The following is a 20,271-nucleotide window of genomic DNA, read 5'->3' on the forward strand; positions in this document are numbered from 1 at the left end:
TAGACCACACATCTGAAGAACTCTGCCAGCCCAAGTCTGCTTTATTTTCTACAAACCAGACAGCAGCTTTATTATTTAAAATAAAGTCATGCTCACCAAGTGTATTATTCTGTGTTGAAACCAATTGGTCTATTCAGTCACTCTTTTTGTACCAGTCCACCCCTGATGGCGATGAAGCTAGAAACTAGTAGAGGAGAGTGGAAAACATTGATATTTTTCTTTCTTTTTCTCATTTTCATTTCTTTCTCTCATAGATATAAGTCCTCCTGCTCAGGGTGTCGACCACAGACATGTGCAGAAGGAGCTTGGTGAGGTCATAGTTCGGCTGCACAACCCGGTTGTACTGAGTCCCACATCCATTCAGGTCACATGGACGGTAAGTGGAGCTTTTCTTTTTGCATGTAGAATACAATTTACTCTTCACTTTTAGTAAATAATACATCATTTGTTCAGCTTTACATTTTTGCATCAGAACTTTGAATTACATTGTCTTCCTGTCAGACCAGTTTTGTGAACCTGTCTGCATTCTTTTTTTCATGTTTGATGGAGTAAATTCCAGTCATAAAGTCAAGTTTATATTTTAGGATCCCCTTTGAAGACAAAAAGGTGTACCTCGAGGCTACCATTTCTTATGTCAGGACATTTCAGTCTGGTTGTTCCCTTAGACTGCAGCTTTGAAAACTGTAATTTGTGACTTAAAGTAAATGAACATCAAATAGCTGAAAAATACTTTCTCTTAACCACATTGCACATCAAAAGAGATGTCAGAGACATCTGGTTGTTCATCAATCTTCCGTTTGTCTTCAGCTGCTTCCCTTGAAAACAAAGGCCTTGCATGGATAGCATCTGATTGGAATTAATGTTTGTGAATACCCATGTTCCTGTTTTCCTACCGTCAGGAGATGATGCATTAATCTTCACTCACTCATAAATGCAAACAAAACAAACATACATCTGCTCTTTCACCATCATATGCACATGTTTTGTGATGTTTGCCTCACAACATAAATCAAACTATTACCTTAAACAAGGCAGCTACGGCATCTGCTAAAATTGTTTGTATTTCATTGTATGCTAATGAGGTAAAAAGGCTATTTATATTATTCAAAGCTGAGTTGGTCTTACAAGGTGTTCATTTATTTTCCTCATGGGGCTATGAATCACTCGCAGGTATTTACAGTATACACCTATCACACAGTGGCATAGGGTGCCTGTTTCCATTTCCAAATGAACCACATTAGCTGTTTTCCTGGTGACATGTTTATTGACCCCTGTAATAAGTCTTACCCCACGACTTGTTAGCAAATGTAATACTAAAGCATTGCTTTATGATTGTAGTGTACAATCGACACAAAACATGGCTACCTAATCAATCAGGGGCCAGTAAACAGAGAGGCCACTCTCAGAGAGCTTTTATACTCCCAAATCATTCCATTAATAAAAGTCACGCACCAAGCAGGGGATCACATTTTGCTGATTTTCTCTGGCTACACTTGCGAAAAACAGCTGCTTAATATCCCACTTGAAAGCCGTGCTCACTTCTTCTACTGTTAACAAGCCATTACAAAGAGTTATGCACCCGCTCCTCCTCCGCATAAATTCAGCATTTTCTGTCTAGCTAAATGGGTCCAAGTTTTAAGGGAGGGTCCTTTGTGGGTTGCGAGGGGCTATCAGGTTTCCAGCGTCTCCATCTTTTCTATGGGACAGATCTGCTGTTATCACCACTGCTGTGTGTGCCCCTCATGTCCCCAAGGTATCTGTGTATGGTGCTGCATAAACATCCTCAGCCTCAGAGCCCAACTAAAATGTGATGGGACTTGCTTTCCTGTGTCACTAGTTAGAATTTATAATGCTTATGGGACATGTGTAAGTCCTTTAAGGTGGCATTAAAGAAAGTATTTGAATAGACGAGGGAACACTTTGGGCTGGGAGCAGGGTGTATGAGGTAATGTCAGAGTGTTAATTGAGCTAATTGTGTCAACGCTGTTGATAAAGGGCCTATTAAACAAGCAACAGCCTCTAAACTGTCACAAATGCAATCTTGTGAGAGAGAGAGACATGCCTGGAAAACATCTTTTTTTTATTATCTAGTGGCTGGCCCAAGATTGCATCTGCCAATTTCCTCTGAATGGTTCTTTTTGAACTGGAATACAACATTCATCTTGTCATCATTCACTTTCTAAGGTGGATCGCCAGTCCCAGTTCATTCAGGGTTACAGAGTCCTGTACAGGCAGACCTCAGGACTACCTTCCCCTGGACCCTGGCAGATGCAGGAAGTGAAGGTCCCTTCTGAGCGCAGCGTTGTCCTCTCTGCACTCAAGAAGGGCATTGTGTATGAGATCAAGGTCCGGCCTTATTTCAATGAGTTTCAAGGCATGGACAGTGAATCCAGAACAGCGCGGACGACTGAAGAAGGTATGAAGAAAAAATGCTGAATATTTTTACATTATATTGGGAGCAATACAACAAAGTGTACACACATGTGGAATGACACATGACCCTGTAGGCTCCTTTCATGTTGGTTTTTGTCATAGTATCACAGGCAGCACTGCCCCTCTTTTTTAAAACTCAAGACTATTGAGGGTGTATGTGAATGCATGTGTGTGTGTCTGCATGTTTGTGCCTGTCGGTCTGACCTTCCTGCTGTGCTTTTTTTGTGTATGATTGGTGGTGTTACTGCCAAACTTCTTCTAATCCATCACCCAGCAGCCACAGGCCTGAGCTGTGATTGGAGACAACACACACTTCCTTCTGCGAAGATGATCTGTCGCCCAAAGCATGATACATACAGGCTCTGACAAGGCCACAAAGCAGCATGGCACAATATCACACACAAACACACACAGGTCTGTGTTTGAATGAATTCACTATTTTGACCGATGCCAAAGCAGAAATGCATCCAACAGCACTGCACACGGCCTGCTTCCTCCTTCGAGTCTAATAACTGAATTTAAACTATGATGTGATCTGAAATAAATAAACACAGGACATGCGCACTAAAGCACAAAGAGATAAATACAGATTCCATATACTGAAGACAAAGCCCATCTTGCCACAACATATTTAGCCCTGCATGTATAAGAGACAGTTCACATCCTGTCCATGTGACAGGCCCATTTATTTTCCCTTTCTCAGAGGGACAGTATCTCCTGTGGCCAGCCAGTGCACGCACTGTTGTAGTGGAACTGCCATCACGTTACAGCTGTCCCTGACACACACAAACAGAAAACGCATACATGCCAGCACACCGCCTCTCCCGAAGCCCTCCAGAACCTGCATGTTCCGGCTATTACCAATGCTGATAATGCTCCCTGCTTCTGCTCTATCTGCATCCCAGTCCCTCAGAGAGCCCAAGCACTTTCTATTTCTGTCACAACCCCGCTGCCCTCCCTGGTCATAGATGATATACTGTCAAACACACAGCTCGAGGCTCCTCAGAGACCCTGGGACTTCTAAGAAGGGCAGCGAGATGGATAGTGAAGACTTGGTCAGAGGGTGATTAAAACTTAGGTTGTCCATTAGCTAATACAATTAAATAATCCCCAGAGCAGGTACGGACGGATGCAGGGTTACAGTATGCTCGGCGCTTCAATTCTTTGTCCATCTTTGTACACTCCCTCCTCCTTTTTCACACATTCTCTCGCTCTCCATCTGGACAGTCATCTCATAGCTGATAAATGTACTCTGGTCGCTTGGTTAATGATTCTCACAAAGGAGGCCCATCTTTTATGCAAAACTATGCTTATTTATGGAGAAAGAATACAGTGATGTTGTTGTAAATGTTCATTTATAGCAGACACATTTTTTGACAAATATCTTTGCGGGAGGTCCACCGGTGTCCTCCCACACATCTTACTGTTTTCCATATCATTATTGGCTTTTAATATGATATGTTTATATTACAGTACTTCATAATTCAACACGGCACTCTGCGTGTGTGAGAGACGGGGGTTCACATTCCTGCCTGCCATACATCACTCTGCTAATGGCTCTATTAGCACAGCCTCTGGGGCCTCTATTGAAAAATGTGTATTGTTTAGCACAAATATGCATGATAATAAGCTGTTAAATCATTCATAACATTAACTTTGAACGACATTGCCTCTGATTGCGGCCACGTACCAATCCAGCACTTTGTCACCTGGATGTAATGCAGCGATGGAGAGCCCTAAGCATGATGGTTGATCAGATGCTCCCTTGGTAGATAGTTTCTAATCTGGCCAAGGTGTTGTGTTCATCATTGGACCCATTCATCTTCCGCCATGCCAGGGCCTGCTGTCTCTCTGGGGGCCGGTGTGGCCAATCGTGCTGAGGGATGAGCACAGATTTACAGGGTGACACGTGCCATTTTGGATGGAGGCGAGGTGAGGGAGAGGCAGCCCAGGAGTAATTGACCTGTCAGTATTCTGCCGTGGTGCCGCTCCCCTGCCAGCCACTGCGGAAATGAGAAAACATTATTTTTAAAGCGTTATTTCCAGCTGGGCCAACTGTTATTTATTTTTCCCTGTGTTACACCTTGTGGGGTCAAAAGATTGTAGCCATCAGAATAACAACAGAGTGAGGTTTATGAAAGCATGGACTTGTCTTGTTTGTGTCTGCCTGTGGATAAAGCCGATTCATTTAGATGTGCCTCGCTCTGAAGCTTCCCCCTGATCCTTACCTACTGGCTTTAGTTTCATCTGGCTGATCGATGGAACCAGTCAATATGTTTACTGAGACTTTGTTTCCTTCCCCTAAAATGTAATTTTTTTTCATATTTCCTTCTCGTCCAAGCTTCATCCTTTAAGCTCATTGACCCGCATGCTGCCCTGCTCATTCAGTGCCAAAGTATTAGCTTGACTGAGAGCACTTGCCTGAATGTGCCAGTCCGTCATTCCACAAATCAATACCGGTATTGTCGGAAAAATTCCACCAGGCTGGAGCAGAGGATGAGATATTAAATCATAGTGAAACGTTAAAGATAGGCTATATTCATGTCAGACCTGCCCTGGTCTTAATGTAAATCCCCCTCTAATGAGACATCTTGACAGCCTCCAGCCACCTGTGAAATCCCAGAACAGAAACATTCTTTGGAAAAGTGTGTATGTGTGTGAGTCTGGTTTTATGTATGTGCTTTTCTACGTATATATGTATGAGATCCTGTTCCATGCAAATGTACAATTCTGCTGTGCATCCCACTTTCCCTACATACTCGTGTTCTGCCTGGGCACCATAATAGTGCATTTGATTGTTGACCTCTTTATTTTGTTTGCCCTTTTTCAGCTCCCAGTGCCCCTCCTCAGCAGGTTACAGTCCTGACCGTGGGAAGCCAGAACAGCACTTCCATTAGCATCTCGTGGGACCCCCCTCCATCAGACCATCAGAATGGCATCATCCAAGAGTACAAGGTTTGTCTCAGCGAGTGCGCTTGGATTCTCCTTTAACTGATACAAGGACAAATGGAATCAACTGTCTGTCTTTTCCCCCCTTCTCTTCTTTAGATCTGGTGTCTAGGGAATGAGACACGTTTCCATGTAAATAAGACCGTGGACGCAGCCATTCGCTCAGTGGTGGTTGGCGGCATGCAAGTTGGAGTGGTGTACCGTGTAGAGGTGGCTGCAAGCACAAGCGCTGGGGTTGGAGTGAAGAGTGAAGCTCAGTCTATCAGCATCGGTAAGAATGATTGATAAAAAGCATTTTCAACTTTTCAACATCCAAGTTTTTCCCCTACGTCAACATCAGTGTTCGCAAAAAAAATCAAATTGGTCGATTTCAGCGAAAGAAAATAATGTGAATGGTTTCATGAAATTCTAGAAATTTCCATATGGAAAGTATTGTTAAAATACCACTTTTTTGATATGTGGCCTGACCACAAATGATTTATGTGGAGCTGAGGCAGATTGTGCCTGATTTGACCCATAACTGATGGCTTGGCCTGTAGCATGTTCTTATTTCCCCAGTGTCACTCACATAATCCATCTCCGAGAGCCGAGCCTCAAGCTTGGATTTATATTATCTTGTGTGTTGGCGTGTCTGTGGATGCGCGAATGGGTGTGTGTTCATGTGGTTGCACAGTTATAGAAAGTTGACGCGCATTCGTGCAGCTTTGCATGCATACGCACATGATATGTAGGTTTCATGAGTGTTTATCATTTCCTGTCAGTGTGTGGGAACATTTGTTTTTGCTCTGAGTCTTATCACGCTCCGAGAAATAGTGTCGAGCGCAGCAGTCACGTTGAGCTGCAATTGGAGATCAATACAAACCGGGATCCTCTTATTTCACACGGTGTGTTTTACCGACAATGGAGTGAATTAGGGGCTGAGCTAAGCAAGCAACCTGTTCACCTTGGGGTTTGTTATAAGCTTTTAGGCTTTGTCTTTTTCAGTCAAAGCATTATATTTCACTGCGCATCCTTTAGATCTGTGTCCTGCTCCCTTCAACAATATCTCAGCTAAAATCATCCAACCTACTTTCTTTGAGCTGACTCTTGCCCTTACCCTGCCCTGATGTATCTTTGGCTGTTATTTCTGCTCAGTTAAAAATCTAAACATGTGTTATGCCCTTCGTTAATGCAGGGTTGGATGTGATAATTAGAACCTACCTAAACCAGCAAACATGCACATCAGTATGGCTATTTTCTGTTTCTCTCTAGTAGCTATCCACTTAGCATCTCATTAACATTGCTTATCCTTGTGCCCTCAGGTAAAGAATTCCGGGACGTCATCATACATGGAAACCGGAACAACAGCATCACAGAACAGATCACTGACGTGGTGAAACAACCTGCCTTTATTGCTGGTATTGGAGGAGCCTGCTGGGTCATCCTCATGGGATTCAGCATCTGGCTGTACTGGAGGAGAAAGAAGAGGAAGGGTCTGAGCAACTACGCAGGTGAGACTGACATTACGCTCTTATTATATCCCCATCAAACAATGGACTACTCTTCTACCATTCATCTCATTTATGTTTTCTTTCTAAGATGATTTGACTTCTACTCGATCATCACTCAGTCTTAATGAGTTCAGTTTTGCTAAGACATTAAAGCAGTTGCTAGCAGTATGGTTGGAATTGCTACGGTTTAAAAGCTCAACAAGGAGACAGATGTCGGTGTGAATCATTTCCAGAGGGCTATAGTTTTTTTCCACAAATCCACCCACGGTGTTGGTTCATAGCCCAGGGTGGTCGAGCTGAGTGGGCTGACTGGACTCTCTGCTGGTCACTGGAGCTGGAGTTTGTCCAGCTCTCTTCCCACACACAGACCCCGACGTCTTACTGACTGACCCCCAGTCAACTAGCAACCACTTATTCCACATGCACGCCAAGGGCACAGTATTTAATTAGAGAGCAGAAAATGGTAATGAACTGATACATAATGTTCTAGGCAGTGCAACCGAATATGTTAACATCCTGCCTCAAAACTAGCAGAAATCAAGAGAAAAACATATTTGTTTTTGCCACTTTCTCTTAACATTTCAAGCCATAAAGACTATTCCGATGGCAGTCTCTAGAAGCTGTTTTGTTTGTTCTTCATTTCTATTTGTTGCATTTATGTGTTTGTGTGTTGTCTTTGGTTTGTGCCACCGTCTCTGCACCTCTGAGCTGGCTGCTTTCCTGGCTGTCGTTCTGCACACTGGGTGATAATGTGGTCTTACATTCTGTGACCCTCAGCATCTCTTGGCTTGACCCGGTCCCCAGTGGGCAGATACCCCCTAAAGCACCGCTTGTTTCTGCAGGCTATTAACACACACCTTCTCTGTCTTCTTGTTTTGCAGTTCAGTCCTTCACCTTCACCCCTGCAGGTACTGTTCATTTGTCCCGCCTCCTCACCTCCCCTCAACGCAGATTCATCTCCTGCCCGCTTATAGTCTACATGCTTGGATTGTGAGACTCGTGGTCATGGCTAAATGGAAATCTAAACTTGATAACCATGAAGGCGTTTTATACAACCAGACAAGCACATTTACAAGTCAAATAAATCTAGATTTGCTATTAGCCATGACCAGAGGCCTGCAAACTGGCACCTTTATCCCTGCCAAACGTACAGCCTTATTTATCTATTGTGTTGTATTTGTGTTTTTGTCAGTTATGGACTCTGAAGTATCATCCTGTCTCTTGTGTTTCTTTTTTTGTCTTGTGGTCAAAGGGTGATACTGCCCATTTGTTCTCTTCCTCCAATAACCTATTCATCTTTCTTTTTTTTTCTAAGACTTGGATCGTGTTGTAACTTGTATTTATTCTTCTCCTTTTGTGTCAGTTAGGCAGCTGAGTGGTATATTTGATTTGTTCCCCCCTTTCCTTTTGTCTATGTTTGTGCCAATTGTTGTTTTGAGTGGCACCCTTCAGTGTTAAAATCATCCATTGACTGTCTGTGGATGGAGTTGACTGACAGCCTATCTAAGACTAAACTAAATAAAAGGATGTTTCTGCCTAGAGGCCTTTCTAATGTATAGTATCAGTGTTGCTGATAGGCGTGGTCAGGGGTCAGCAAATTGCCCTTCCCTCTGTTTTCTGGATTAACAGACAAACGTAACTAATTTTTTTTTTGGTAAAGCATATACGTGTTCCCTGTCGAGCCTACGGCGGAAAAAAAACAATTCACTCTGGCCTTTCCTCAGCAGCTGTGATAACAGATTACACATTAATACATTAGTGAAACTTGTCTGGTTAAAAAAATGGAGGCCCAGCTCCGAGAAGCAAGAGAGGAAGCAGGTAATTACACTAAAAGAGTTTAGAGTGGCAGGCACAAAACAAGGTCAAATATTGCAGAGATTATAGAGTTAGAGTGAGGTGATATTTGGAACCTGAGCCAGCGTGCGGGTGAAGAGTCTTGCAGCGCTGCTCTTCTCTGTATTGACAATTAGTTGATGTATCTAGAGTGTCCTGTCTCAGCCTCCTCAAGCTGTCAGTACAGGAAAGGTAAATCAACACACTGTTGAGGCGCACGTCCAGCAGGAAGGAGATTTGATGGAATTGTTATACGCTGATTATGACCCCCCCCCCCCCTTAATGCTTATTAAAGGGGATTAATCTGTATTCATATTGGAGAAAGTGCTTATCTGGAAGACGGAGGCGAGAAGCACAGCTATGCCGCCGTGTCACTCTGGCTAACATAAAAGTATTGCACAGCAGCCCAGAAATGTGCCTGAGCACAGATATGGACTTCAGAGGCCTCCCCGCTGCACAGCCCCCCCTCGCCCCCACCTCCTTCTCCTGTCAGTCCTCTCTGAAACCACAGAGAATTCTCTAATGCAAGTTTGTTGGTGCTGGAACAAAGAGAAATGGCTTTTGCTATGATTGAATAATGGATGGAAACTCTGTCTCGAGCTGTTAAAGCTATTTTTATTCAGGCACTCTTGCAATGTTGGTTTTATCTGAGCAAAAGCTTTGTTAGCCGTACATTTTTGTAATTCCACTTGCTGGTATTCAGCTGCTTAAAGCTTCATGCAGTAAATCCACATCAACTGTTATGGCATGCATGCTAGACACATCTCTTGTTTAACACCCAAATCATTTGCTCATGAGAGAGAAAGTAGGATTAAACAAGCTTAAGGTCATGTTGATGCATTAAAATACTTATTTAGCAGCCACTGTAAAATATTGTAATAGCTTCCTCTCCCTGTTATTTGTGACGTCAGCCACAGAAAACCCCCTCTTTGCCCATGCCTAGGCTTGTTGTGGAATCAACCTGAATGAAACAGGAAAGAGAGGCGGAATGTTCTGCCCCCTTCTCTCTTTAATCTACATCTGTGGAACAAATGAGCCAAATTACTAACAGCGCTCCCTCTCTCTGTTCAGTAAACCAATTCTCTTGTTCCCTCCTCTCTTTCCCCCCACATGAGTATGAGGTGATTTCCAAAACTCTTTCTGCTTTCCTGTGATCCATTGAAGTTCTTACATGCTTAGAACTCGCGATGCTGCTTTGTCATCATGGTGGTTGAACAGAGATGAAATGGATCCTTCACAGCCGTCTCTCACTTTGAGCCATGGAGTTTTACTAGCCGCTGACAGAGAGCGGGCCTTGTTATCTATAGATCACTGTAATAGAACAGGCCACATGCATGGCTTGTGGGGAGCCCTGCGAGCCCAAGGATCAGTAACTCAGCCTCCATGCTTGCAGATAGAAAACCCAACGTGATTAATGAGCCCTCCGCCTGTTCTAATCATTTTTTGGCTGAGATGTAATCACAAATCTGATAATAACTCGGCAGCAAAATAAGAAAGATGAAATGAGTTTTGCTTCTCATCAGGCATCTTGTCCTTGAGGGGCACATGACGTCTCTACTTATGCAGAGCAAAGCAATATGCAATTCTCATCATTGCACCTCTTTTTTGTAATGTTCATGAAAGGCATCGGACGCAGAAGGATCCCTTAGTGGATCCATCAACTATCTAGCTGTATTTAAAAAAGAACACATTAATACATTTCTGTTGAAGGACAAACTGGACCACACTGAAAATAAACTGCATCTCATCTTGATCATGGGAATGAATCCTGGTTGATTGCTGTGTATTTACAATAAATAATTAATGTCTGGCTTTATTTTTTCCCCTCTTTTCTTCTTTCTGATTTTAGTGACTTTCCAGAGAGTCGATGGTGGTCTGATGAGCAATGGAAGGTGAGGGTCCCTTCAGAGTCTTAACAACCACAATCAGTATTTGAATGCAATATACAAATTCCCATTATTATTTCTTTTCTGAGCTCTACATCTCTCAACACAACATTTCCTCACGGATCATGTGTTTAGTCCAAAGCATACTTTATTTGATGTTCCTCTGATAAATGACTGATTAATTGATATATATCCAATAGCTGTTTGTATGCCTGCCATGCAAACCTGCGTGCAAATATACATTTCTACCACATCTCCCTTTCATGCATCGATAGATGAACTCATAAATCTCTTCAGCAGAATTAACAGAAACAATTTAAGCAGAGAGTGCTTTTATTTTGTCATTTCTCTTCTGCTGCGAGCTACCGGCATCCCAGAAGCTCTGGAGTGATAAATTTGCCTGTCACCTTGCGTGGGCGGCTGGGATCTGAGCACATGTAATAATGTAAAAATAATTACCCAGGGGAGAGGTGTGTGGAGGTACCCCGCTTGCACCCCCTTACAGCCTGCTCTATTTCACTGTGTGTTAGTGCGAGAGAGAGAGGGGCTACAGAGAATTGGGCACATCTCAATGACACCAGTTAGAGCTTTTTTGAGTATTCAAGAGACTCCCTTGAGATTTCCAGGCTTCTGTCTATCTACTGCTTATCACACCTGACTAGGTAAAGCCTCCAGATCTCAAACACTCGTGGATAGATTGCCAACTGAGTCTCACCCTGTGCGTGCCTTGGCTTTTTGAGAGTGTTCTGCAGTCTGATTGCAGAATTGTATGTCTATGCTTTTTCTCTTACTGTGTGTATGACTGGAGTCCACAATGAACAACGTTGCCTATATTGTTCTGTGAGCTGCCAGCATGCTCTCAATCAATTAACCACGCCACTTGCCATGCCTTTTCTCATCTACTTTCTGCTGCAGTGTTTTTCCTTCAATTTTCCACCGAAGTGGTTCTGGTTCTCATTCCGTTGAATAGAATTTGAAATGTCTGTATTGGTGGCGCTCTGTATTTGTCATATCTTTAGTCAGTTGCAGCGACTGCCAAAGCTTTCACACCACTGGAATAACACTCAGTCTGGAACTATAACACGAGCCTCTGATCCGTTAGTCACTCTAGTGCCATCAAATCCCAGATGTTGCCAGTTGCCCATCTGCCCTGAGAGTGAGAATGTGTAGCACAGAATCAGAGGAAAATGTGTTCATTTGTTACATGAGATGTTTATTGCATTAATTAGACAATAGCAAATGAAGCCGCGTCTGGTTTGAGTTTCTCCTTGGCTCCTGCCAAATTGCCCTGACTGAACAATTACATTTAATCGATCACAAAATAAATGATTCATGGAAGATGAATAGGCTGCAGATTGGTAGACCTGGACGGCTTGACTTTGGCTGCTCAATTGAAATTGATAAAAGCCGATAAAGGCTCATTCCTTATCCCGTGCCAATAGAGAGATGGTAATGAGAGGTAGAAATAACTTCCTACCACGGCACTGATCAATGTTTTAGCAAAGCAGAGCCCCTCTTATAGGCAGGGAAATGGGTTGAGCATCGCAGCGAACAGGTTTTACTAAAACTGTTGCTATGGAGATTCCTTTACATCTCAGGATCTGAATGCTAAGTAACAGCATGATCTCCGAGAGTTCATCTAAAAAGTAATCAGTGTTTCTCATTGGGCTAAGTGTTAGCTAATGTCTAGACTTTTAATCCACATTCCATTCACTAGTCCGTATGACCATAAACACCTGATTTATGAAGTTGCTTTGGAATTAATATCTCTCACTTGGCTTATTTATGGGAAGCTCAGTGTCAGGCATCCTCGGCAGTATTTATGGTTTCCAACCCATCGCAAGTAACTGGAATGTCTAATAGGAAGAGGAAACGCTCTAAATCAAATTTTATCTGCCAAGGTTGCCATCCATCTTGGGTTGGGCAGAGATTAAAAGTTAGGTGTTGACTTTTCATTAGATGTATGACACAGCATACATCCCCCATCCACTCCCCATTACACACATCCGTGTGTACACACACACACACTCACACACACACACCCTTTATAAATATAAATACCCAGTAGTAATCAGTCACATTCTAAATATCCTATGGTTCGGGGGTGGGTTAAGGGGATAACTCGCGTTGAGACAAGACAAAGACATGGTATTCTAATTTAGAAGGTTTTCATTTGTGTTTTTGTATATCCCTTTTTTCCAGCTGTTTGGAATTTATAATATGACAGATGTTGAGCTTTTGAAGATGTGGAGGATAGAAGAAAGAGGAGCTGGATGTATAAGGGGGAAATAGGGTTAGGGAAAGATGTTAAGGCGAGAGAGTGATGGCAGTGGGGAAACGTGGTAGCAAGAAACAGAGGTAGAAGGACAGGAAGAGATGTATTACCCTATAAAAGTGCATGTGTCTGATGCACAGCCATCAATTTGAATGACTTGTCTCCTCGAGGGCCTGTTTTGGCATTCAGGAACCACAGCGAGGGCTTGCCAGGGCTGCAGTTCATTTGGACTCCCCCTTCTTCTCATTAGAACCTGTGGCTGAGGGAAAAACTGACTGCAGCGCGCCCATTACCTGCTCTTGTCCTTAGGGCTTGACTCTCTCCCAGTCCCCCAGAGCCAACACGTCACCCTGTTGGAGCTGAGACAAAAAGCCCCACCAGGCAGCCAGGCTGCTAACTCCTGTGCTCTGCAGCTCCTCAGAGTGCACATGTGTATCTGTAGTCTGCTACATACAGCACTGCCGGGCACTGACAGCGGGGTGTGCTGTGATTCTGTGGAGGCAAGGCCATCAGCTTCAACACATGCAGTGCTGCTCTGACCGTTGTGTGATTTCTCACGGGGAAATGAATAAAAGAGACAGCAAAACTCCTTTGATATTTTTGTTGGAAGTATTTGGCTGCTTAAAATGTAAAATTCAATCATACATTGTTACATTTCTGTTACATGTCGATAATGTCAATGGATAGTAAATGAAAGAAAATAGGTTATGATGTTTCAAGGAATTGACACAGAGACAAAGACATTTAACCTAATCTCTCATTCTCATTGAACTCCATCTGTGTTATCCATGGTAACGAGCCTCAGACGTGATTGTACAGTAAAGTGGTCCTAATGGCCTCTCAGCAGTCACCCATGACAGGTTAAAGTCTTAATGGCTGCTTTTTATGGTTCTCACCCCCTCAGGAGGGACACAACACCTGTTAAATGGCACTGCCCTCTACCATATGCAGGCACCCCGCAAGTGGGTCGGGGGCACCATGGTGGGGATAGGGACGAGTTTTGAGGTCTCATCAAATAAGATTTAGACTGTCTGGACATCACCACGAGGGGTTAATGGGAAAACACAGCAGAACGTACAAGATATTAATGAATAAGGAAATGGACGTGTGTATCAGCGTGCACTGCTGCACGTGTGTGCTGAGAGCAAATGCATGCATTAGTGTCTCCACAGTGGGCTTTTGCGTTGATAACTCAGGGAATGTGACAAAGACACAGCAGGAGAAACAGAGAAAGAAAGGGCTGTGTTTGCCTGAAGGAATTCCAACTTTGTGAGACGAAATGTATCCGTACAGTATTTCTTCATATCACAGAAGTGTTTCATTAGCTTCAGAGGCTTATGGCAAGCTTATCTCACACAAACACACATTCTCGTGCAGAGAATAACATTTTAATATATGTTTTTGTTGTGTTGTCTGCATATTGCCTCGCTGCTGATTGCTGTCATGTTTTGGTTGTTTAATTTGGGAATCCTGTAACATAATGCAGAAATAAACCATGCACGATAAGTAATGAGGGATGTTTTTTTGTACTAAGCCCTCATATTATAGTAATTTCACAGCTTCATTTTAATCTGGTCTTTTACCCTCTGTTTCTGCCTAGCCGGCCGGGCTTGCTGAATTCCAGTGACCCAGGTTACCCCTGGTTAGCGGACTCTTGGCCTGCCACCAGCCTGCCTGTCAACAGCAGCTCCGGGGGACCCAATGACCTGAGTAACTTTGGCCGAGGAGGTAAGTGCCCCGGTGCTTCCCAAGGTGCTCTGATAAAAAGACTTTAGGAGATGAAAGATGATGGCCTGCCTTCCATTCTGTTCTACCTGAGCTCCTGTTCTTCATCATGTATCCAAGATGTATACATATGCATATCACACGTGTGCCTGGGTATATATTTATATATCACATCAGAGGACAGCTAGAGCATTAACAGCAGGCCTCCCCTGTCACCAGGCTGAGTAATGGCAAACAGTCCAGCCTGGTGTCATAGCCCATACCTCAGAGCGAGGGAATGTGCGGGGAGAGACGGCAGAGGAGCAGGGGGTGGGCGGGTGTTTGAAAGGATGGTCTTGAGCATCCAGTCGTGAAGGACAGGCACAGCTTGACTGGCGCAGATGCGGACACTTCCGCCATGGCTCTACATCATCTCCCCTTCACTGGGCATGCAAACCATGTGCCATGCGGAGAGTCTGCTCTCCCTAGCTCTCTCTCCCTCCCTCCCTTCCTCTGTCATCACACACACATGCAGAGCCGCAGCATAATCCCCCGTGTTTATGAACAGAGAAAGGAAGCCCGTGAAATATCCACATCTAACTGGGATTCTATTGTTTGTTTTGATGAAACAAACCTGTTACGTGCGGTTTGTATCATGTGGGCTGACCTAACACCCAGACTGTAATCAGACTGTAATTCCATAACACACCGGGACCATGTGCACTTGAATCTCATGTCACTACATTGCTAACCCTCTTCTATTTATCAGCAAATAAATATTTATTGAATTACTCCAGGGTTACAGCTGAGCTATCACATAACCCCCCTGACACACACACTTTTTCTCTTTTTCAGATCTTCCCACTGGGCAAGGAGATAAGAGTGGCACCATGCTCTCTGATGGAGCCATCTACAGCAGCATAGACTTCACCACCAAAGCCAACTACAACAGCCCTGGCCAAACCTCCCAGGCCACTCCCTATGCCACCAGCCAGATTCTCCACTCCAGCAGCATCCACGAGCTGGCGGTGGACCTGCCCGAGGCCCAGTGGAAGGCCTCCCTCCAGGCCAAGCAGGAGATGGCCAACCTGGGGTACGCCCTGCCTGACAAGAACTCCTGCAACAACAGTAAGCCACGCTGCGGAAATGATGTGTTCACAGCCATCTCGGGGATGTTGTTACCTAGAGATGGTTCGTATTCTATTACATCAAAAACAACATGATTTAACAGGTTAAAAGCCACACATTTTAACAAGAAGACCATTTGGAGTTTGAAGTTATCCATCAAAGTCTCTGTAACCTTTCTAAACAAACTGTGGCTCAGGGGGTTTGTCTTCAAAAATAGTAATTTTTCCCATCAGCCATCATCTTGGTTACTTTCCAAGGTTGAATAAACATCTCATGAAAGAGTAGTTCAGTTAAGTCATCCATCCCTTTTCTTGCTGTATTTTCATGATAGTACTACTCCTCCTTCAGTGTAATTGCCAATCCATTTTAGCTTGACTAATGTTTGAGAAAATAATCCAAATGAATTACCGTGGATTTGATGCAGGATTCTTTAAATCCTAGTGGAGTTTCATACTTTAGGTGTAATGAGTATTCCTCGGCTGTATTCTAAGTAATATCACATATGATTAAGTATGATGAAATCTCTCTGAAGGGGTGCAAATATTGAATTAAGAGCTTCTCTATCGACTCGTTTTTTCAAATGAAAATTGATTCAAAGATTAGCGCTATGTTTTTTAAATCATCAACACATCCAAATGTGTCCTGCCAATGCACAGTCGGTTACATGCAAATCAGAAAGGGAGTGAAAGGTTGAACATGTGCTCCCTGGTGTGTGTTTCAATCCTGAATATATCCTGCTTGCCTTAATGCTCTAACTGCATGTTTGCATGTGCTTGTGCTAACTGCCAATCACCTGATGCCACTGTGATTTCTGCCCTTTAACCCCCACTGTAGCCCTCCTTTTCATTCCTGACTACCGATTGGCCGAAGGATTGTCTAATAGAATCCCACACAACCAATCACAAGATTTCAGCACCACCAGCTCTCACAACAGCTCAGAGCGAAGCGGCAGTCTCTCAGGTTGGTTTACACAGCAGAGAATTTCAAAAAAGCAAACTCGGTCACTCTGTAGGGCTCTGCAGCTTGACTTCATGATTGACTGGTGTCTTCATTGCTTTATTGATCTGCAATTTGCATGAACTAACCTGACATCTAAGACAAATATTTTAAGCACAGTCCCTCTCCCTCGCCTGAGACACATTGCACACTCAGCTCCCACTGCTTACAGATCATTCCATGTGAATGATTGATGCTGTTATGGATACATGTATTGTATTGGTGTCTTCTATGCATATAGTGTATATGTTCAGTAGAACAAGAATGTTGTGATATTGGGTAGGAGTCAATAGTTTATTGGAGCATAAACAAAACAGGGCCTTTTAAGTTAGACAGAAAAATATTACTAATCTGATCTTGTGAAAGAATATAGCTGCAAGTGCCAATGCGGGGTTTCTGCCATCAGCGCCGGTCCTTGTAAAGGCTTTGTCTCTTTTTGAGTGCGCAGACGGGAATAGAGGTAGAGGGAGTCTTTCAGACAGAGTGGACTATATATATACACACACACACACACACACACACACACACACACACACACACACACACACACACACACACACACACACACACACACACACACACACACACCATTAGAGATGCTTGGCTAGGTAAAGTGGCAAAAATACCTCCCTTTTTCCCTCTTCCGCTAATGGTGGCTGACTACACTAAAACCCATGTTCACAGAATTACAATGTCATTTATAGGACACCAAGGCAGCCCTCTGCCTTCCTCCCCTACACTCTCCTCTTTTATCCAGTTACAAGCCACTGCCTTAACTGGTCTGTAATTCAATACTCCGTCACACAGTGGGCCGCAGAGAAGGATGCTTTACAGACCTTCCCATAGACACGCTTGGTACTGATGGCTCTGACTGGGCTTAGCACATGCTCTATTATAATTTCATGAGATGAAGAGAAACACAATTAACAAGAAAGATCCCTTCACAATATAATTCAAAAATGCTTTGAAAGAATTGGTCGACATTGTGGGGATTATGCTCATTCATTTTTTTGCCGAGATTTAGATTAGAATATTTATTCCAGTCTTGCCTCTGCCCACTCGCCAGCAGACTGTTAGCTTAGCTTAGCATAACGATTGGGAGTAGGAAGATTGTCCATCGTTGCTAGTATTCTTTTAACTCTAAGCAAGATAGCAAAAAAGCATATTCCTCAATATTCTTAAGAGCAATATATATGGTATTGGATCTACTGTATGCTTTAATCTATTTCAGAGAGTTTTGTGAAACAACTTTGCATGTTTAATATGAAAATTAAGTTCACAAAAAACAATAATCAGTGGGCACCTGAAACAGGAGATAAGCACTTACATTAGTTTCTGAGTATATATGACATGTGGTGTAATGTGTACTATTTATCACAAGTGGGATGGAATTTTGAATCAGCACAAGCTCAGGTTTGGTTCATCCAAAGTAAACTCAGCAATTGAAGGGGGGGAGTTGAAGTTACAGTGCCTTGCTCTGCCTCTGAGGAGATAGAAAGGAATAATGAATATCAGGTCTGAGGGAGGAGAGCAGGATGAAAAGGAACAGAAATAGAGCAGCTTTCATGGCAGCATGGATCTCCACTGGGGACATGAAGCTGCTCATTAAAACCTTTCTTAGTGTGGCGAAAAAGAGCTGGTGTTTTCTGTGTTTCCTGCAGCAGATTGAGACCCTGAAGACTCAACACTTCCCTCACACTCAGAATGTCTATGATACCTTTAGTATGCCAAGTCCGATGGCGATGTTATGTGCGACCTGTCGTGCTCCTTCACTCTCCTTATATGTTGCATCTCACCTCATTATGTAATATGTTGTTCTTGTTGTTCTTCACTGAATTTAAAAAAAGATAAAACATGACTTTCCGTTATTTTGATGCCTTTTTTGAAATGATTCTCCCATTCCCATAAGATATATATGGCTACATAGTCCTTCTAGAGTCGCTGCTCTGTGGCTTTCTTCCACAGCATTGACGCACCCAATAAAAACAGAGCAAGCTCAAGGCCATGCAGCCCTACAGTTTTAGGCTGGAAGCGCCCAAACCTTGGGTATAAATACACAATGCTGAATCTATATTTAGTTTAAGTTCCCCTTTGAAGAGAGGCCCAGTTTTGTCAGAGGAGATGGGTTCTTGTGTAACTCATGTATAGCTCCTAGCCACAGCCTCTCTCTCTGTATTTTTCATATTTGGGGTGAGCTGTTGTAATTTCAATGCCAGACCATCTTTCCCTAGAAGAGGCTCATTTACAATATTGATGACTGGTCTCGTGTGGAAGGGCTAAGGATGATTGAAGAATCACGTCAGCTCACCATTTATTGGTAAAAGTCAAGCCCAGAGGTATGCTTAGGAAACCCGATTATACGCTGGTGCTGCTTGGCTTACAGTTGTTTCTTGTATTACTTCTATTCTTTATTAATCTTATTTTGACACAGCTTCTATCTCATCATCCCGGATATGTCCTCCCCTGCCCTCGCATCTTTAGCATGAACATCCTTGAAGTGCTTTTGTATTCCTCCTAGTATAAGACTCATAATAGTAACATAATCATCATTTTCTGGACTTGAAAACATTGGGCAGAGTCTTTTAGTTTCTTTGCCATCTGGCTTCCATGAGAATCAATACAAATGTACCTCATTGCCTCCGTAAGTTTATTTTGATGACAGTTATCTACTTTTAACCATGCCTGACTCAAGTCAGTTTATTAGATTACATTAGAGAGCATTATTTTACACTGCACAAGATGCAGTATGGGCAGCTTTTTTGTGGCACTCGGGAAAAGCGATTACAGGCCGTTGGCAGAGGGAGGCTAACCAACAGTGGACAGATACAAATGTGTTCAACAGAGTTTCCAAAGACAGCTTTCACTAGTATGTGGCTGGTGACGTCAGTTAGTGGCATTTCCAGGATTGAGATGTTAAGTGTTTACTGGTAGTGCCACAAATGGATTTGCACATGCAAATACTGTGTAGTCTTTCTCTGTACTCTAAAAAAGAGTCATGATAGAAATAATATTATTTTTGTACACATAAACGCTCCAAAATAAATGAATATTGAATTGATAATGGAAATAATTATTATAGCTCTAAAATGAGGGGGAAAACAATCATGTTTTACCAAGTGATGTGGACATGACACCAGTACTACAGGTCTGTAGTAGTCTGAATTGTTAACAGTAGGAATATTTCCTGAGTTTCCTCCAGTGTGTAACGAGTATGAGCTGGTAAAAATGTAGCAACCATCCAAAAACAGGTTTCTTTTCTTGATATTTTGTAATCCTTAAATTGAAAAAACAGCTGTTTATAAACAACAGACCAAAAAAGGATTTCACTTTTAAATTGCATGAAAATATCATATTATGTACAGTGTATGTTCATTCGCTTTTCTGAGTCGCCAGGAATATCTGTATGGTGTATTTATTTCAACTTAAAAACAGATTTGTGCTTGAAGTCAAATGCATTTGAAAGAAATATAGGTTTCTCCCACTGTGACCAAATCGTATAAAACCCAGTATTGACCAGGCTGGCAGATTTATAAAGATGGATGGGACAGAGGAGAATCTGGGGTTGGAGGGATATGAG

At 42.9% G+C, this 20,271-nt stretch overlaps 1 protein-coding gene across 1 annotated transcript in view; it reads left to right on the forward strand.

Annotated features, from left to right (window-relative positions):
• LOC117457274 (roundabout homolog 2-like) overlaps positions 1 to 20,271 on the forward strand; it is a 257,499-nt gene that overhangs the window by 223,436 nt on the left and 13,792 nt on the right. The window contains 8 exon segments of the mRNA XM_034097247.2: positions 255 to 376; positions 2,185 to 2,416; positions 5,264 to 5,388; positions 5,482 to 5,653; positions 6,684 to 6,872; positions 10,555 to 10,597; positions 14,467 to 14,594; positions 15,426 to 15,698. Coding sequence (XP_033953138.1) covers positions 255 to 376; positions 2,185 to 2,416; positions 5,264 to 5,388; positions 5,482 to 5,653; positions 6,684 to 6,872; positions 10,555 to 10,597; positions 14,467 to 14,594; positions 15,426 to 15,698 — 1,284 coding nt within the window.

Source organism: Pseudochaenichthys georgianus, chromosome 13 (genome assembly GCF_902827115.2).
Source record: "Pseudochaenichthys georgianus chromosome 13, fPseGeo1.2, whole genome shotgun sequence".
Taxonomy (NCBI): domain Eukaryota; kingdom Metazoa; phylum Chordata; class Actinopteri; order Perciformes; family Channichthyidae; genus Pseudochaenichthys; species Pseudochaenichthys georgianus.